Source organism: Pseudorca crassidens, chromosome 1 (genome assembly GCF_039906515.1).
Source record: "Pseudorca crassidens isolate mPseCra1 chromosome 1, mPseCra1.hap1, whole genome shotgun sequence".
Taxonomy (NCBI): Eukaryota; Metazoa; Chordata; class Mammalia; order Artiodactyla; family Delphinidae; genus Pseudorca; species Pseudorca crassidens.
Window position 1 is genome coordinate 113,725,097 of NC_090296.1, and position 17,685 is coordinate 113,742,781.

The following is a 17,685-nucleotide window of genomic DNA, read 5'->3' on the forward strand; positions in this document are numbered from 1 at the left end:
ACAATAGCTGTCCTTCTCACAGGAAAATTTAGGAATAGCTGATAAGAACATTGGAGGGGAGTGAGTCCAACTCTCTCATTTGATGGATATGGAAACTCAGGCCCAGAGAAGTCATCCAGTAGGTTAGTGGTGGTTGAACCAGGCTGGATAAACCCCCTTCCATTGGACTTTTCTTATGGAGCATCTGAGGCAAAATGTCATTCAGTCTCCTTGCTTACCAATAGACTTGGACTCAATTCGCCTTGGATAGAGGTCAGCTGATAAATTTCAGGGCTCAAATATGCTAAACTGAAATTATTTTTCTTTATTACACAGCCACCAGGATGACTAAAATTTAAAAGACTGAAAATACCAAGGAAATGGAGCAACTAGAACTTTTAAACATTGCTTGTGGGAGTGTAAATTGATCAAAACACTTTGTAAGACTGTCTAACGGTATCTACAGAAGCTCAACATACATATTCTATGACCTAGCAATTCCATTCCTAGGTATTTACCCAAGAAAATTAAGCACATATATCCGCCAAAAGACAAGTACATAAATGTTCCTAGCTAAAAACTGAAAACAATGCAATGTCCATCATCAGGAGAATGGATAATTTGTGATACATTCATTCTGTGAAATAAAACAAACAAAACCCAAAAAAGAATGAACTGGTGATTCACACAATATAGATAAATCTCAAATACATTATGTTGAATGAAAGAAACCAGACACAAAGTGTACATACTGGTAGATTCCATTTACACGAAATTCAAGAATAGACAAAAACTACTCTATGGTGATTGAAGTCAGGATAGTAATTATTGGGGTGTAGGGGATGGGAGGCAAAGGTACACTGACATGAGAGAATCCGTAGGATGCTGGAAATGTTCCGGATCTTGATCTAGATAGTAATTAATTACACAGGTATAAACATGCAAAAATTCAGCTTAAGTGGAATATTTGAAATTTGCCTGGTTCCTATACATAAGTTATACTTCAATTTTCTTAAAGTGCCCTATATAGCATCTATATTGTAGTAAAAGCAATGTAATAAAAATAATTTTATCATTTCAAAAAATTATTATTTTTAAAATTCAAGGCTATCAGGGTTACCGTTTTCATTATCTCATAACAGGCAGATTGCATCACCTCCAACTGGTTTGCCTACTACCAGTTTCTCCTCACTGACAGGTTGTTTTGCCCAGCACATATTTGATTTTCCTGATCTCCTGTAACAAACTTCCTTGACTCTCATGTATCTGTGGAATATAGTACAAACACCTCATTGAAACAAAGACTTTCTTAATCCACTCCCTATCTGTCTTACCAGACCCAGAGCAAGCTCTCCCCTCCATGCCCTTAACCCCCAGTATGCAGAACATTTCATATCTCTTCATCTTTGGTCTCCTGCCCTGTGCATCCACTGCCCTACCTCCACTTCTTCCTCTATCAAATTCCTCCTCCATTTCACTGTCCAGCTCTCAAGGATTTGCTCTCAAATGTCTGCCACTGGTTCCTACAACCCTTAGCTCCTACCTGCCTGCCTCTTTCTGAGCTCAGTATATTCCCCATATTAAAACCCTCTATATTTTATATGACCTACCCCCTGAGCTAAATGTTTTCTGAGAACTGGCATCATTTCATCTCTGGATCCCTGGGCTCAGAACTTTGCTAAATAAATGGGTGCTAACAGAACTGAATAATAAGGTTCATTTTTGTCCCAGATTTCTGGTTTTCATAGTAATGTTGCTTCCTATTAAATTCTTCACTGAAAGCAGACTTGGAGATGAAAGTGGATACAGACGAGATGGTTTAAATTAGACATAAATTAGTGTTGTCTATAGTTTGGGTTTCCTTTTCAAAGGAGACAAGTCTCTTGTGCTGTCCCATAGAATAGCTATTAATTTGTGACTAAATTAATTAGAAGTAGGTGAAACAAAAAATTCAGTTTCTCAGTTTCTTTAGCCACATTTCACGTACTCAGAAGCCCCATATGGCTAGTGACTACCGTCATGGACAGCGCAGAATGGAGTATTTCCATCATCGTATGAAGTTCTATGGAATAGCGCTGGAAATCTCTGGCCTTTACGCTTACTCTCCCCTCTTAGAACACTCTTCCATTCTCTCCCACACCGCTTCCCCTATAACCATCATCATCCTTATTATGTCTGTAATTGCTTGCGTCTTTTAATAGCCTACGGGTTCCAGGACGGCAGGTGCTGTGTCTTACTCCTGAAGCTCTGGTGCTTAGCTTTGAAGCCTGGGCACACAGCAGGTGCTCAGTAAATGTTGAATTAATGAATGACAAATGGGAGGAACCTTCCAGATACACCAATCCAAGCCCGTTCTCCATGCTGATCGGTTCCTCATCAGTCTCCAGCGTTTTTTAATTTTTACGCTTATTTTTAACCGTCCTCCAGAAGAAGAGAGGTAACTGCACAGCACCTGTCGACTCCAGAGGCGGCAGCAGCAAGCAGGGGCGTCACACGCTCCTGGGCCCGCCCCCTCCCGCCTCCGCCCCGCCCCGCCCCGCCCCGCCCCGCCCCCACCCGGCTCGCCCTGAAGCCCGGAGCCCGCGCCGCTGCCTCCTTTGCTCGCCACTGCGCAGGCGCGTCCCGCGAGCGTGGGTCGTATAGAGGCTGCGGGCTGCAGGCACTCCGGAGCGAGGTGGTCTTGCGGCCTGTGTTCGGCCAGCTCCAGCCGCGCACGACCTGCCTGAGGCAGCGAGCCTAGTTTCCCCGCGCCCTGGGCAGTGTGGTCATGGAGAATCAGGTGCTGACGCCGCACGTCTACTGGGCTCAGCGGCACCGCGAGCTGTATCTGCGCGTGGAGCTGAGTGACGTGCAGGTAAAGGCAGGGCGGCGGGACGTGCGCGGGTCTCGGCTCCTGGGAACCGCTGGGACCCCAGTCCCCTTTGTCCGGGTGCGTACCGGCGAGCCAGTAGCGCGCCAACGGGATCCAGGACTCGGTGCGCTCTCGGCGTCCAGGCCCGAGCAAAAGCTGGCCCACATGGAGGCAGACCCTGGGCGCGACCCCCTGAAGGCTTCAGGTACCTCGGGTGCTGCGTGAGCCCCGCGCGGGCCTCGGAGGCTACTCCGGGCCTCCTCTTTGTTCGCAGTCTGCGGCCTGGTGGAGCCCAAGCCTGGCCCGGAAGGCCTGGCCGTCGGAGTTCGTGTTTGCCGAAGCTCTTCGAGGCGTGGGATGTCTTTGGGTCCGGGGTGCAGTGTGACAGTGGCTTGCCGGGCCGTGGCTGGACGTCTAGCGCTGGCCAGAGAGGTCTAGCGGGTCCCCTCGGACCTTCACGAGGCCCGCCGCTGCCTTGGAGGGGTCACACCCACCTCCCAACCATTAAGTGATGGAAATAGTTCTTGTTAATTTTAGTTCTAAAGTCCATAAGACCCCGAAGAAGTGATTCCCCCCCCCCACCCTGTTCTGAAGACTGTGAGCTCAGGTTTGCTGAGTTGCATAGATAACTACAAAATTAAGTTATGTTGAGTATTTATGCTTGATCTCATTGGCCCTCATGAGAACAAGCTGAGGCCTCCTAAATGGTGGAGCTCTCAGGACCTGTGTACCCCTTTGTCTTGGTCCAAACCATCCAGGATTTCCGTTTTTGAGGAACTGGAGTTTTCAGTCTGGAATGTTCTTTCTACATTCTTACTCCCTACTCTCCTTGACATTTATGGCACTTTGTAACCTCCTTCACTCCCCTTAACTCTCTGCCTCGGAGTCAGGCGTTTATGTTGGGATCTGTCAGCCCATCTGGTATATACTGTCTTGCAAGGTGTAGGTGCTCTTTGAGTGTGGACTTGAATTTGTTGAACTTAATCTTTTCTTCTGGAATATAAACTTGTTTTCCCATTGAAACTTAAGACAATACTGACCAGAATGCCTTTAAATAGCCTGTGTCATTTAATGTGTTAAACCAGGCTGAATTACACTTTTGTGTCAGAGGATGTATAAATGTTCTTTGCTGTGTCCCTCTACTCTGCTCCACGGTGTTTTAATAAAAAAGGAAAAAACAAAATCTTTGTAGATGGGGATCAAAGTGTCCTTCTAGAGAGGACTCTAACATCAGTCAATAAGAAAAGTACAGAACTTGTGTCATGGCAATCTCTCTTAAGTATTCAGTTAAACATTGTGTAGACCAATTTAATAAACTCAGGCCCTCTCTAGTTGTAATAAGGATGTAATATTCTGGGATGCTTTTGAAGCTACAAACAGAAAAGTTGTTTTTAGGGGAAGTGGGGTGGTGTTGGTGGAAAAAAATGGAAATTAGTTGGGCAAATGAAAGAATGCATCATACTTAAATTTTTCCTGAAAGATCTAAACCTTTTAGTTAAGAAACATGAACACATGTGTTAATCATATTTGGTATATTTTAAAACATAAAAGTATGTGATTGGAATATATTATAGTTAAAGAAATGTAACGGTGGAGGGAAAAATGGAATTTTCTTTTGGAGAGAGAAATCCTTTTTTTATTCTTTGGGAAAAAATAAATCTTTTTCCCCAATTGAGTTTTTGGTTTTTCTCGGATTTCCCATCTGTAATTCTGAGGCATCCATTTCAACTACCATTAGTTTTAAAGTAACATGTTAATACCATTCATAAAAGAAACCCCCTACCATGTGTGAAATACTACAGATTTATAAAAATGAGTCAGACAGACTCAGCTTTCCAACGGCATTCTATCTAGGAGGAAGCATATTATATACTAACAAAAAGTTTTGTGCATGAGTATGTTTATTTGTAGAGTCGGAGTTGAATACTGGACCAGGTCCCTGGTGTTAAAGGAATTTGGTACCTCTCTTTTCGTTAGTTAGAGGTGACTTCCAGAAATAAGGTGAAGTATTCTTGTCAAACTGAGACTGGGAGAACTTGCCAGAAAGAGGACGGCATAGACTTTCAGATTGTCCAACTTGTTGTACGTGTCAATGCCCTACAGCCAAAGAGTTCCAGGAACACACCTCTAGTTAAACAAGTTGTGTTTAGTGCTCATATCAGCAAGGGAGAGCATACTCCATGGGTTTGCTCAAAATTGATTATAGAATTTGGACTTTGGTGATTGGGGGACAGACTAAGGAAGCAAGGATTCACTTTAGATTAGATGCTGTCAGAAAGCGGGCAATTCTATGGTTGGGTATCTGAATAAATCTTATATATAGGAAAGAGAGACCAGAACAAGAATAAAACTAATTGGTAGAGAAGTGGCAGTCACTTATTTTGGCCAAGAGAGGAAGGGTGTCTCGTATTTTGTGAGTGGCATTGTGGCCATGTTTTTATCTGTGCTTACACAAAATTATGAAATGGCCTTTGCCTCATTTTATCAAGGTATTCTGTGAGATTGTTTATGTCCAATAAATAACAGAATAACGTGTTCTAGCTGGGAGTGCCAGGCCAGCTTTTGAATGTCAGGAGCTGCTCCTTTTAAAAAATTTTCCAATTAATTGTTCTCAGGGCCTATGAAACTGGTGATTCTGGCTTGGGATGAAGCAATTCGTTTACTTGTTTAATGAAAACCGTTTGTGGAGCACCTACTTTTGTCTCCCCTTAAGCTAGGTACTGGGTTGTTGGACAGCTCTCTATCCTCCCCTGCTCTTTGAAGCATATGTGTAAATGAGTTTTGATGCTGAATTCCAGTTTGGGGGCATCAGCCCTGCTCCTTTCCCTTTCTGAGACACAGAGAACCATCAGGTTTTCACATCTCTACTCTGTCTTTGGAGCTGCAGACAGTGGGGCTAGGGCAGGGTTACTTTCAGAATAGAGTTTGTTTTCAGGATAAGCATGAAGGACAGACTTGTGCCAACAACCATAGTTGTTAAAGCATTTGTTCATTTATCAAGGTTTTTGTTTGTTTCAGTTATATGAGGGCAGTGTGCATAGCTCTGTTTCGGAGCTGTTTGAAAGATACTGTTTTTGACCTTACCTAATAGAGAGTCTGGTGGAAAGAGTGGTAACTGAAGGCATGAGATTGGGTCCTTGCTCTTCCACTTAATATCTGGTGTCCGTGGATTATTCACCTAACCTTTATGAGCCTGTGTCTTTTCATGCAAATAAATGTGAATAATAACACCTAATTCACAGGGTTGTTTTGAGGCTTAAATTGGATAATGGATTTGAAAGTGCTTTGTGAATTCTAGTGTGCTATTCAAGTGTAAGGGATTATTATTGTGATACTAAACCTTAGATGAGAGAGAAGCACAAAGAGCAATAGAACAGAATAGAGGCTGTTAGCAGATTTATCCATATATGCAAACTTATTGAACAACAGTGGTGGCTTTACAAATTAATAGGGGAAAGGATGAACCATTCAGGAGATTGTAGTGGGACAACTGGTAATCTAAATGGCAAAAAGATAAAGTAAGATCTTGCCTTATGCTGTACACGAAAGTCAATTTCAGGTGGGCTAATGAACTAAATGCATAAAGCAAAACTACTAAAAGAAAATATAGGAGACTGTCTTTATGATACTGGAACAGGGAAGAATGTGTTAAGACACAAAAACATAAACCCTAAAAAAAAAAGATGACAGATTTAAGACAAGCTTGAGGCAGATATTTGTGGCACATACTACTGAGCTCTTCCTTATATGCCCAAGGAGACAGTATGTTCATTACGGCAAAAAAAAATTGAAAACAACCTCAGTACTTATCAACAGGAGAATGGATAAACTGGTATATTTATACAACAGCACACTGTACAACAGCTAAAATAAATGAAACAGAACCAGCTGTATCTATGGATAAAGTTAAGAAATATATCAAATAAAAAGCAAGGGGCTTCCCTGGTGGCGCAGTGGTTGAGAGTCCGCCTGCCGATGCAGGGGACACGGGTTCGTGCCCTGGTCCGGGAAGATCCCACATGCCGCGGAGCGGCTGGGCCCGTGAGCCATGGCCGCTGAGCCTGCGCGTCTGGAGCCTGTGCTCTGCAAAGTGAGAGGCCACAACAGTGAGAGGCCCACGTACCGCAAAAGAAAAAAAAAAAAAAGCAAGTTGAAGAATTATATATATTCATATTATATATATATGAAACCACTTATGTAACATGTAAAATAAAAGTTTATATTGTAATGAATACCCAACATGTTGTACATGAGTAAAGAAATACAGTGGGAATGATAAACTCCAATTCTAGAATAGTGGTTGGGCTTCCCTGGTGGTGCAGTGGTTAAGAATCCGCCTGCCAATGCAGGGGACATGGGCTTAAGTCCTGGGCCGGGAAGATCTCACATGCCGCGGAGTAACTAAGCCCGCGCACCATAACTACTGAAGCCCATGCACCTAGAGCCCGTGCTCCGCAACAAGAGAAGCCACCTCAATGAGAAGCCCGTGCACCGTAATGAAGAGTAGCCCCTGCTTGCTGCTATTAGAGAAAGCCTGTGCGCAGCAACAAAGACCCAACGCAGCCAAAAATAAATTAATAAATTAGAAAAAATCATAAAATCTATCATTTTATCTGTATAATCTCACTCTTGTACACATAAATATGAAAATATAAGCAGAAAAATTGGTGGAGGTATTCTAAACCATCGTCATATTTCAGAATCCACTCTTTTTTTTTAATGTTTATTTTGGCTGTGCCAGGTCTTAGTTGTGGCATGCAGGATCTTCGTTGGCGGCATGTGGGATCTTCAGTTGCGGCATGCGGACTTCTTAGTTGTGGCATGCATGAGGTATCTAGTTCCCCAGCCAGGGATCAAACCTGGGCCCCCTGCGTTGGGAGCTCAGAGTCTTACCCACTGGACCACCAGGGAAGTCCCAGAATCCAGTCTTATGAATCACATTTCTACTCAGAGATGTCACTGTCCATGTTTTTCCATATAGTATCATCCTCTGTGCCATTAAGAGCAGTAAATGCAGCATCTCTGAAAGAACGCTCTACTGTTATCTCGTTTTTTGTTCAAGCCATCCATACCTATTTATAAGTTTTGATGCTGGCACATTCCTGAGACACAAACCAGGAGTCATACTACTTCCTGAAATGGCTTTTAAGTGGTTTGACTGAAATATTGAGTTGCAGCTGTGTAGTCATGCCATCTGGAATAACAGCCAAGCTCCCATATGCTAGACAGTGACAACCATGTCATGGTTGCTACTTTGCCCAAGCAAGTGTAAGGTGCTGCTGTCAATTTTAATAAGTATCCTGATTTTAGAGATATTAAATGTGAGAAAAATGTACATTTTAGAATTAATGAGATATTAATTTCATTTTGGAGTTGTCAGTTAATAAGTTTTAGTATTTAAAACCCCTGAGGCAGGATGAGATCACCAGGAAGAGAGTATGGATCAGAGATTACCAAATCAATGCCCAAAACGTGTCATGGTTAGGAGCCTGGGGCTGTTTGCCTTGGTTTGAATCTTGGTTTTGCCCCTTGCTGATTTTGTAATCTAAACTAGGTACATAATCTCTGTAAACCTCCGTTTCTTTGTATGTAAAATTGTTGTGTAAATAGTACCTATTTTATAGGGTTTTTGTATGTGTGTGTGATAGTAATGTGGAATACTTTGAAAAATAATTGGCATATAGTGAGTGTTCAGTGAAATGAGCTGGGTGAGGAAAGTGGCTAATTGGAGAGGATAGGGCTCATATTAAGGGGGTAGCTATTGTCATTCAAGAATGCAGATCTGAGGTTGGCATCTAATTCTTCTAATTTTTGAAGAAGAAGCTGAAAATCCAGATTTTTTTAAAATGAAAAAACCTCATAGTTTTATACTTATTCAACAAATATATAAATGCTTACTGTGTGCTTGGTAGTCTTCTAGACTCTGGGACTTGGGCATGAGCACGGCAGACAAGGTCCCTGCTCTCATGAAGTTTATATACTGAGTGGCGGTGGCAGTGGAGGAAGACTGGCAATAGAAGCAGATAAATTCATCAGATAGTTTCAGATAACCATGAATGTTATGAAGAAAGTAAAGCAAGAAAAAAAATATGAGAAGGAATCACGAGAACTATTTCAGATTGGGTAGTCAGGGAAGGTCTCTTGGAGGAGGTGACATTTGAGCAGATATCTAAATGTTAAGAAGCCGTGCAAAATTATGGGGACTGAATATTATAGGGAGAGGGAACAGCTACTGCAAAATTCCAAGGTGCAAAGTACTTTGTGGTGAATTAAAATTAATAAATAAAAAATATTCTCTGTAGGCCATATAAAATATTGTGGGTTCAGTTTGGCCCAAGATGCCAATTTATATCAGAAAACTTATAGATATTAAAAACTGATAGAGAGGGACTTCCCTGGCGGTCCAGTGGGTTAGACTCTGCGCTCCCAATGCAGGGGGCCTGGGTTCGATCCCTGGTCAGGGAACTAGATACCACATGCATGCTGCAGCTAAGAAGTCTGCATGCTGCAACAAAGAGTCCACATGCCACAGTGAAGATCCTGCATGCCGCAACTAAGACCCAGTGCAGCCTAAATAAAAACAAAAAAACCCCCAAAACTGATAGAGATGAGAAGCAGCCCAGGACTGCGTCCTGAGACACTTAAACATTTAGAAGTTGAGCCGAGCAGAAAGCACCAGCAGAGGAGATTGAGAAGGAGTAGCCTATGAGGCATTAAATCCAATGCAGTGTCCTGTAGTGTCCTCGAAGCCAGGAAAGAGGGATATTTCAGTGGGGTGTGGTCTGCTCTGTCCAGTGCTGCTTAGAGGTTGAATAAGACGAGATTGTGTGTCTATTGGATTTGGCAGTGTGGAGGTTATTGATGATCTTGGTAATAATAGTTTCAGTGGAGTGGTGTGGATGGAGGCTAGATCAGAGTAGATTTCAGAGTATTTGTGGTAGGGAAGAACAGATGATTGTAGCTAACTTTTTTTTTTTTTTTGCGGTACCCAGGCCTCTCACTGTTGTGGCCTCTCCCGTTGCGGAGCACAGGCTCCGGACGCGCAGGCTCAGCGGTCATGGCTCATGGGCCCAGCCGCTCCGCGGCATGTGGGATCTTCCTGGACTGGGGCACGCACCCGTGTCCCCTGCATCGGCAGGTAGACTCTCAACCACTGCACCACCACCCAATTATAGATAACTTTTAAAGAAGTTTTTCTTGGTGGAGGGAAGGGATGAGCAAAGAAATCAGTGGTCTTGGAGTTCAGAGAATAGATCACTGTGGCCAAGGATGTGGACCTTGAGCTGTGTTTTTAAGTATAAGTAGAATTTGGATCCAAAAAGGAGATTAAAGAGAATGTGTACTGTCATATACACCCAAAAAGAATGAGTGAAAAAAAAAAAAAAGAAGGAGTAAGATCTCTATGAACTGGTAAGGATTGATTTAGGTGAAAAAAGCAAGGTGCCTAAGAATGTATATTCTGTGCTATCTTTTGTGTAGAAAGAAGGGGAAATAAGAATGTCTGAATATATTTATTTATTTTCCCAAACATATACACACACAGAGGAAAGATAAACCAGGTGCCCCTGAAGTGGTTACGTACGGGTGGTGAGTGGGAATGTGGTGGAGGGGAATGGGTTTGGAAATAGGACTTCTGAAGATACCTGTCTGTAAAGTTTGACTTTTGAATGATGTAAATGTTTTACATATTAAAAACTAAAATTCAATAAAAAAGGATAAAATGAAAAATCTTGAAACTAAATACAATCAAAAGGACCTAACTATATATCAAATTGATAACATAACCATACAGATAAATAACTTAGTACAAGTAACATTTGAACACAGTACTCTGGTTCTTTAGTAGATATACTCTAAGGACAAAAAGAACTGCAAATAAATATTCTACTTTATAGGTTTTTTTGTTAGTAAAAATATTGATGTAATTCTGAAACCTTTAGGATCAAAGAAGTAAGTGTGTTAATGTTATTAGGAACCAAGATATTCACCATAAGGAAATACAAATATTAAATAACAAGATAAGGAGAAGCCCTATAATGTAATTTTTTTTTTTTTTTTTTTGGCTGCACCATGCGGCATGTGGGATCTTAGTTCTCCGACCAGGGATCGAACCTGTGTCCCTGGCGTTGGAAGCACGGAGTCTTAACCGCTGGACCGCCAGGGAAGTCCCATAATTTTGAATTGGGCATTTCGTTATGACAACATGATTTTTTAAAGTCCTAGCTAGACACTGAAGATGAGCACTGAGTATACCTCAATGTGCCCAGATCATGGCTTCTAAATTACCATTCCGCAGTAGAGGAACTATGAGGCCCCTTGAAGAAACGGCCTATTATTCCAGGTCTGTGCCAGAGAAAGTACAACATCCTCAAAGCCTACAAGGTCATATCAGAATAATACAGGAGCTGGTTTGAAGGGATTTCAAATTTTTGACAATTTGTGACCAAATTTGTAAGAATTTGAACACCAAAAAGAATAAGAATAATATTGGATTTTGGCAGAGTGGATCAGAAAGGAAATCCACAAGTCCATAATGATAGTCAAAAAGAAATAAAGAAGACCAGTTTGGGGACTGAGAGAGGGGGGCAGGAGGTGGGTGTGGTTATAAAAGGGCACCATAAGGGATCTGGAACTGTTCAGTATCTTGACTGTGATGTTGAGTAGATGAATGTATACGTGTAATAAAATTGTATAGAATTTACACACACAAATGAATACAAGTCAAACTGGGAAAATTCAAACAAGATAGGTTGACTGTATCAATGTCAATATCCTGATTGTGATATTATACTATAGTTTTGTAAAATGTTACCATTGCGGGAAAGTGGGCAAAGAGGACAAGGAATCTCCTGGTATTCTTTCTTTCTTTTTTTTCACTGAAATGTATTCCTTAACTATTACCACCTTTGGAGAAGCTGGACCTGACATGCCCAGTGTACTGCTGGGTAGGAGTTAGCATCTGAAATCTGGCTCACAGAATGCTTTGTGAAATCCAGGCCCTGTGCTGTGGCTCGATGCTTAAACCTTGGTTTCACACATCTGTGTCTGAGGAGAATAAACTGGGCCCCCCAAACTCCTTTTTTCCTTCCAAGTGATTTAAGATATGGGGAACACAGAGTGGGGCAAGAAGTGACCTAGGTAGGAAGTGTACCACCAAGACTTGCCAGAACTCTAGCTTTCATGATAATATTCATACCAAAACCCTGTTTCCCTTATAGAGGAACCATGCCCCTGAAAGCGTAGCCTGTTTTGATGAGGTTCCGTAATTCCATCTTCCTGGCACAGAGAAGATCATCTAGATTGTTAGCCCCTTTGGGTAAGCTTCTCAGCCTGAAGTCTGTACTGTCACCTGGGAAGTTCTTAACCTAAAGCTTGGCTCAAATGCTCCCCCAACCCAGCCTTCATGCTCCCCCTTTTCCTAATGCTCTTGGCTATGAATAGAGCATCTAGGCTCCCACTGCCTTTTAGTATAAACCACCCCCTTCACCTTCTGTCTGTCTTGTTGGTTTCCTTTGATGCATGATGGAACACGGCCAGTGGAGCCTACCGGAGAAAAATAAATGAACTAGCTATGGCACTGGAAACAGGCTGCTTCTTGCTTATAATTTTGAGCTGAGAGTTAGGAGATAAACTGTTTCTCATCCGCTGAAAAAAGAGTTCAGTTGTTTCACTTTAAATTATGCTGCTAAAAGGCATGTAGCGACTTCTGGGAATAAATGAACAATTTGGAGAATTTCCATCTCTTCTAGTCTTGGTTTGGATAGGGGTTAAGAGTGTGGAGCCTGAGGCTGAGGCACTGCATGTTTCATTTTCATCCAACCGCCTGTAATCCGCAGCCCTTGCCTTAACCTGTAGGAATTAATTTATTTTTCATGTTGCAGCATGGGTCTCACTCCTTGGTGAGGCTCTCCCCAGCCATTCTATTCCCATTGTGCTCTCTTCTTAATGACTGTAACACTTAACTGCTTTTTACTACTCTTTTGGTCTTGAGCATATGTTACTTGATACTATATCGTTTCTTCTCACAGGAAATGACTCATCTGTTCTACTAGATTCTCTGCCTCCACAGCTGAGGGACTGAGTCTTAGAGATCTGTGTATTCCTCCGTAGCACCTCACACGGCACCATGTACCATTTACCATGAGCACAATGGACTGACTCAGTATCTGATTGTTCTGCACAGCAGAGCAGTTTAGGGTCCTTCTTGCAGGAGCCTGCAATCTCAGATGGGTACAGATAGACATAGAGGAAACCCTGCACAGAGATGTGGATAAATGACCAAATATATTCTCTGGGGGAAGCACAGGGCAGGAGGTTGAGTGCCCAAGAAGGCAGATGGATGAAGGGAAAGTAAGCCCCTGGTTTTAATTCCATTTTTCTCATTAAAATGCCCTTCTTGCATCCTTGGTCTCTTTCTACAGAATCCTGCCATCAGCATCACTGAAAATGTGCTGCATTTCAAAGGTCAGTATCCGGGCAAATGTTCTCAGTCCTCTACACAGTTAAAGAGACATAGTGGTGGTTGCTTTTTATTTTTATCTGTTTATTTTATTCACTTTCTGTTGATGCTCACCACTCTGATACTTGTGGGATAAGCTAGAATGTTTTGAGATGTATGATTAGAAAAGTCAATAATTTGTTTAATATCCTGTTTTCCCCTGGGAGAGGCAGTAGATATAGAGAAAAGGTATCATGGGCTAGAAAATAGATTTATATCTTCTAGCTCTAAATCTGTGACCACCTCGGACAACTTATTCACTTCTCTGGACCTATAAAATGAGGGTGTTGGGTTATAATCAGTGTTTCTCAAACTTGAAGATCCATGGACACCTGAACACACATCCACAGGATCCTCCAGGGCCATAGACCCTAGATTAAGATACGTGTTATGGATTAAATATGGTCACTCTAAGTGATATTTAGCTCCATTGCAGCTGTGAACACAGTTGCAAACACTGAACTCCTGTGGTAGTACTTGATTATAAGGTGGCCATCTAGATGACCCAGAATATGCCTCTTTTTAAAAATATTATAACAAAACCCCCCAAATAGAAAATTTCTTAATGAGACTTTGTGGCTCCCTGATATATGTACAGACCAGTTTAATAAGCACTGCACTCTCGATGACATCTAAAAGCTTTCCAACTCTTGACAGTCTTTGATTCTGTGAATCTGCCTTCATCTCCTTCCTCCTCAGTTCACCAGCAAACTTTCTGCTGTGCCTAAGAGGGTAGGTCTGGATTCATTGTTACCCAGTAGGGTAACAGTGATAATAGGGTGGGATTCTCCCTGCTCTCTCTCTGTTCTGGTTCCTTGGAATGTCATTAGTACGTGACTGCGATTATGGGAGATTGAAGAGTTTCTGCTTTACATGAGACTCCATCTACCTTAATATACTTGCCTGAAAGCATAACCTGGCTTTTGAATCTCCTTTTCCAGGTGAGAGCAATGGTGGTAGCAGCTCAGATTTTGAGGGGGAATAAAAGGATAAAAGTGTATCTTGCCGCACATGAAGCTTACAGACTGTCCTACCTTAAGGAATTTATGGTCTTAGAGAACGATAGCCACCTGTAGCACGTATTAGGCAAGTCATACCACATATGGCCAGATGAAGAAAGATAATCGCAGGAGGGAACCAAGTGAGAGAGTTAGAGGACAGGGATGTCCCGCAGTCACTGGCTCCTAGGCACAGCACCTGCTTGCTTTGGGGAAAGGAGCCATGTCAAGGCACAGGGATGGGATGATGGTCACCCTGAGGACTTCCCTCCGACTTCCGTTTGTCCTCTCAGGAATGAGCTGAGAAAATGTTATTTTTCTTTTTTGTTCCATTTGGGATGTGCTAAAGGAACAGTCAGCTGCTCCATCGTCTACCCCTGGTTGGAAGGTGTTAAATTTACAGCTTTCTTTGAGACAGTCCAGCATTTCTATGTATCCTGTGGCTTTCCTTAACCGCAGTCAAGATAATACACCTACTTGATTTTTCTCTGCTGTGGATTCAGAGCCAAAGTAAATGTGAAAGTTAAATTTATATCTATGTGTTACCTTGGGCTTTGCTTTCTGTGTTCTTTTTCCTGCCTGTTATTTGTACTGGGCATCACTGAGGCCGCATTCGAAGATTAAGTAAATACTCTGGAACTGCTCACCAGAAAGACATAAGGAGATAAACTTTTGTCCAGGATTTAGCTTATCTAGCTGTTGAGTAGCTCTGCTCACAAGCCCCCACTCATTTGCAGGACCCATTAATATTTGCATACCCCTGAAAGAACTGCACTAAGCTAACATTTGAATGGCCTCGCTCTGCACAAGTTCACAGTAACCCACATTTCTTTCTTTATAGCTCAGGGGCATGGTGCCAAAGGAGACAATGTTTATGAATTTCACCTGGAGTTCTTAGACCTTGTGAAGCCAGAGGTATGTTCTTTCCTTCCTCACTTCCCTGTCCATTTTAAGAAATAAATACTCGTAGTTTTGTGAAATGGGGAGCAAAGATTGTGGGGAAGAAGAAGATAAACCAAAGTAGAATATACTTTTGTTTGGAATAGAGCCCAGGTTTTAGCTTCAGAGGAAGAGGAAAGTTGGAGAACCTGAGTCGGATCTGGGCTCTGCCATTTATTAGTGGCGTGAATAATTCTCCTCACTTCTTTGAGTTTCAGTTTCCTCATGTGTTACGTGAAGGATTGGGTTAAGTGATCTCTATGGTTCTTTCCAGCTCTGAGATTCTTAATAGTCAGCAGTGGTTTAAGGGGTAGAGAATCTGCTGGGGCTTGCTTTGGAGGCAAAGGGAGAGGCCATATAGAAGAATAATGAGCTGGAACAGCCCCTAAGAATTTGAGTTTAGTTGAGAAGACTCTGTAGTGAAAGATTCCCTGTGAAAAAGTTGTAACTGATACAGTACAGTTCTGGCCTTGAGGCAGGCCTTTCTAAAACAATGCCAGAAACCATTGACCATTTGAATTGAGTCATCTTCATGGGAGGAAAATTTGGAAGGTAATGGTGCACTTGAGAAGGTGATTGGATGTAGTGCCTTGCATGATGTAGATCTGGTAGGACGTTCATGCCAGTTTCTGCTAGGATAACCAAGAACTATCTGCCTTTCTTATCTTGCTTTCCTCCTGTGTCATTCATGGGGGGAACCAGAGAAAGACTTGGCTGTTTTTACCAGTTCTTCCTTGTACCAGCCTTGGTCTAGATGTTCTTTTTGCTTCAGGACTTTTAGGAACAAAGAAGGAAGGGGAGTAAGTATACAGTGCAGCTTCTCTGTATGGCCACAGTGGTTTGTACAGTTACAGGGGAAGGAGCGGGGGATGTGGGAGGGCATTCTCACGTTCTTGCTTTCTCTCCTAGCTGGTTTACAAACTGACCCAGAGGCAGGTGAACATCACGGTACAGAAGAAGGTGAGCCAGTGGTGGGAGAGACTCACCAAGCAGGAGAAGCGCCCACTGTTTTTGGCCCCTGACTTTGATCGTTGGCTGGACGAGTCTGATGCTGAAATGGAGCTCAGAGCCAAGGTCAGTAAGGACCTTAGGATCTAGACAGAAGTCATGAGGAACCCAAGTTATTTGGGCCACCTCAGATATCTATCAGAATCTGATAGACTAAGGAAAAAGTTATAAATTCCCTGAAAGACCTGGAGATGTGGTTTTATAGAAGTACTGGTCATGTATTTTGTAGACTGTCCCTCAATTGGGATTTGTTTGACGTTTTTCTCATGATTAGCCTAGGGCGATGGGTTTTGGGGAGGAAGCCCACAGAGGTAAAGTGCCATTCTTATCATGTCATATCAAGAATAGGTACTATCAATATGACCTATCAGTGTTGATATTAATCTTGATCATCTGGTTGAGGTAATTTTTGGCAGGTTTCTCCACTGTAAGGTTTCTCTACTGTAATGTTACTCCTCTCCTTCCTTTACTGTTCTCCTTGGAAGGAAGTCACTATGCATAGTCCACGCTTAAGGAGTCAGGAGTTATACTTCACATTCTTGGGGTGGAGTGTCTGTATACTTTATTTGGAATTCTTCTGCATAGGAGATTTTTCTGTTCTCTCTCATTTATTTCTGTTCTCTCTCATTTATTTCTTCAGTCATTTATTTATATCAGTATGGACTCATGAATATTTGTTTTATAGTTTGGGTTATAATCCAATACTATGTTGTTTATTTTGTTGCTCAAATTGTTCTAGCTTTGGCCACTGGAAGCTCTTGCAGTTGGCTCTTGTGTCCCTTTGACACAGCTCCATCATCATGGGCCTTTTTTTTTTTTTCCCCTAAAGGAATGAATCCTTAATTTCTGGCACTATAAGCTGCGCCAGGTTTATCTCGTATATTCCCTGCTCTGTTCTTTTTTATTGGAGAATGGTAGTGGAAACCAAGATCTGGGTGCTAGGTGCGCTCATTGCCTCTGGGGTGTCATTGCTTTTAGGCCCTCTCAGCTGATAAAACAAGGAAATCTATGTGTGTATACTAGCCCATGCATATACACTTATCTATAAATATTTCCATATAAATCTATCTATATCTATATTAACCTAGTGTAAGTTCACACTGATGTTGGAGATGTGATTTTAGCTTCTGGAAAATTATATTATAGAGGTCTTAAAGATAAAATAGCAATCTATTTCCCACCTTAAATTTCTATTTTGTTTCTCCAGCCATAACAAATTTTCTGGATGTCTTTTCCAGCTCCAGGATTTTAAGGCTGCCCACTTTGTAGTTTGGAAGCCAGCTGATTGGTTTAATTCTGTGAGCATTGGAGGGGCATTCTGTGATACCAGTGCTACCCAGTCAGGAGTCAGGCTTTCTGGCACCATGAGCTAGGACATTTTCCCCAAGGAAGCAAGGAGGTGGCTTTGAGGG

The 17,685-nt window shown here is 42.2% G+C and overlaps 1 protein-coding gene across 2 annotated transcripts in view; it reads left to right on the forward strand.

The window, feature by feature from the left end:
• The first annotated feature begins 2,562 nt into the window (after positions 1–2,562).
• HACD3 (3-hydroxyacyl-CoA dehydratase 3) overlaps positions 2,563–17,685 on the forward strand; it is a 32,551-nt gene continuing 17,428 nt past the window's right edge. The window contains exons 1-4 of one of the 2 annotated variants that reach the window (XM_067750907.1): positions 2,563–2,833; positions 13,252–13,294; positions 15,168–15,241; positions 16,175–16,339. In XM_067750907.1, coding sequence (XP_067607008.1) covers positions 2,747–2,833; positions 13,252–13,294; positions 15,168–15,241; positions 16,175–16,339 — 369 coding nt within the window. In that variant the 5' untranslated portion in view covers positions 2,563–2,746. The remainder of the gene's footprint in view (positions 2,834–13,251; positions 13,295–15,167; positions 15,242–16,174; positions 16,340–17,685) is intronic. The other variant, XM_067750897.1, reaches the window with a different exon arrangement.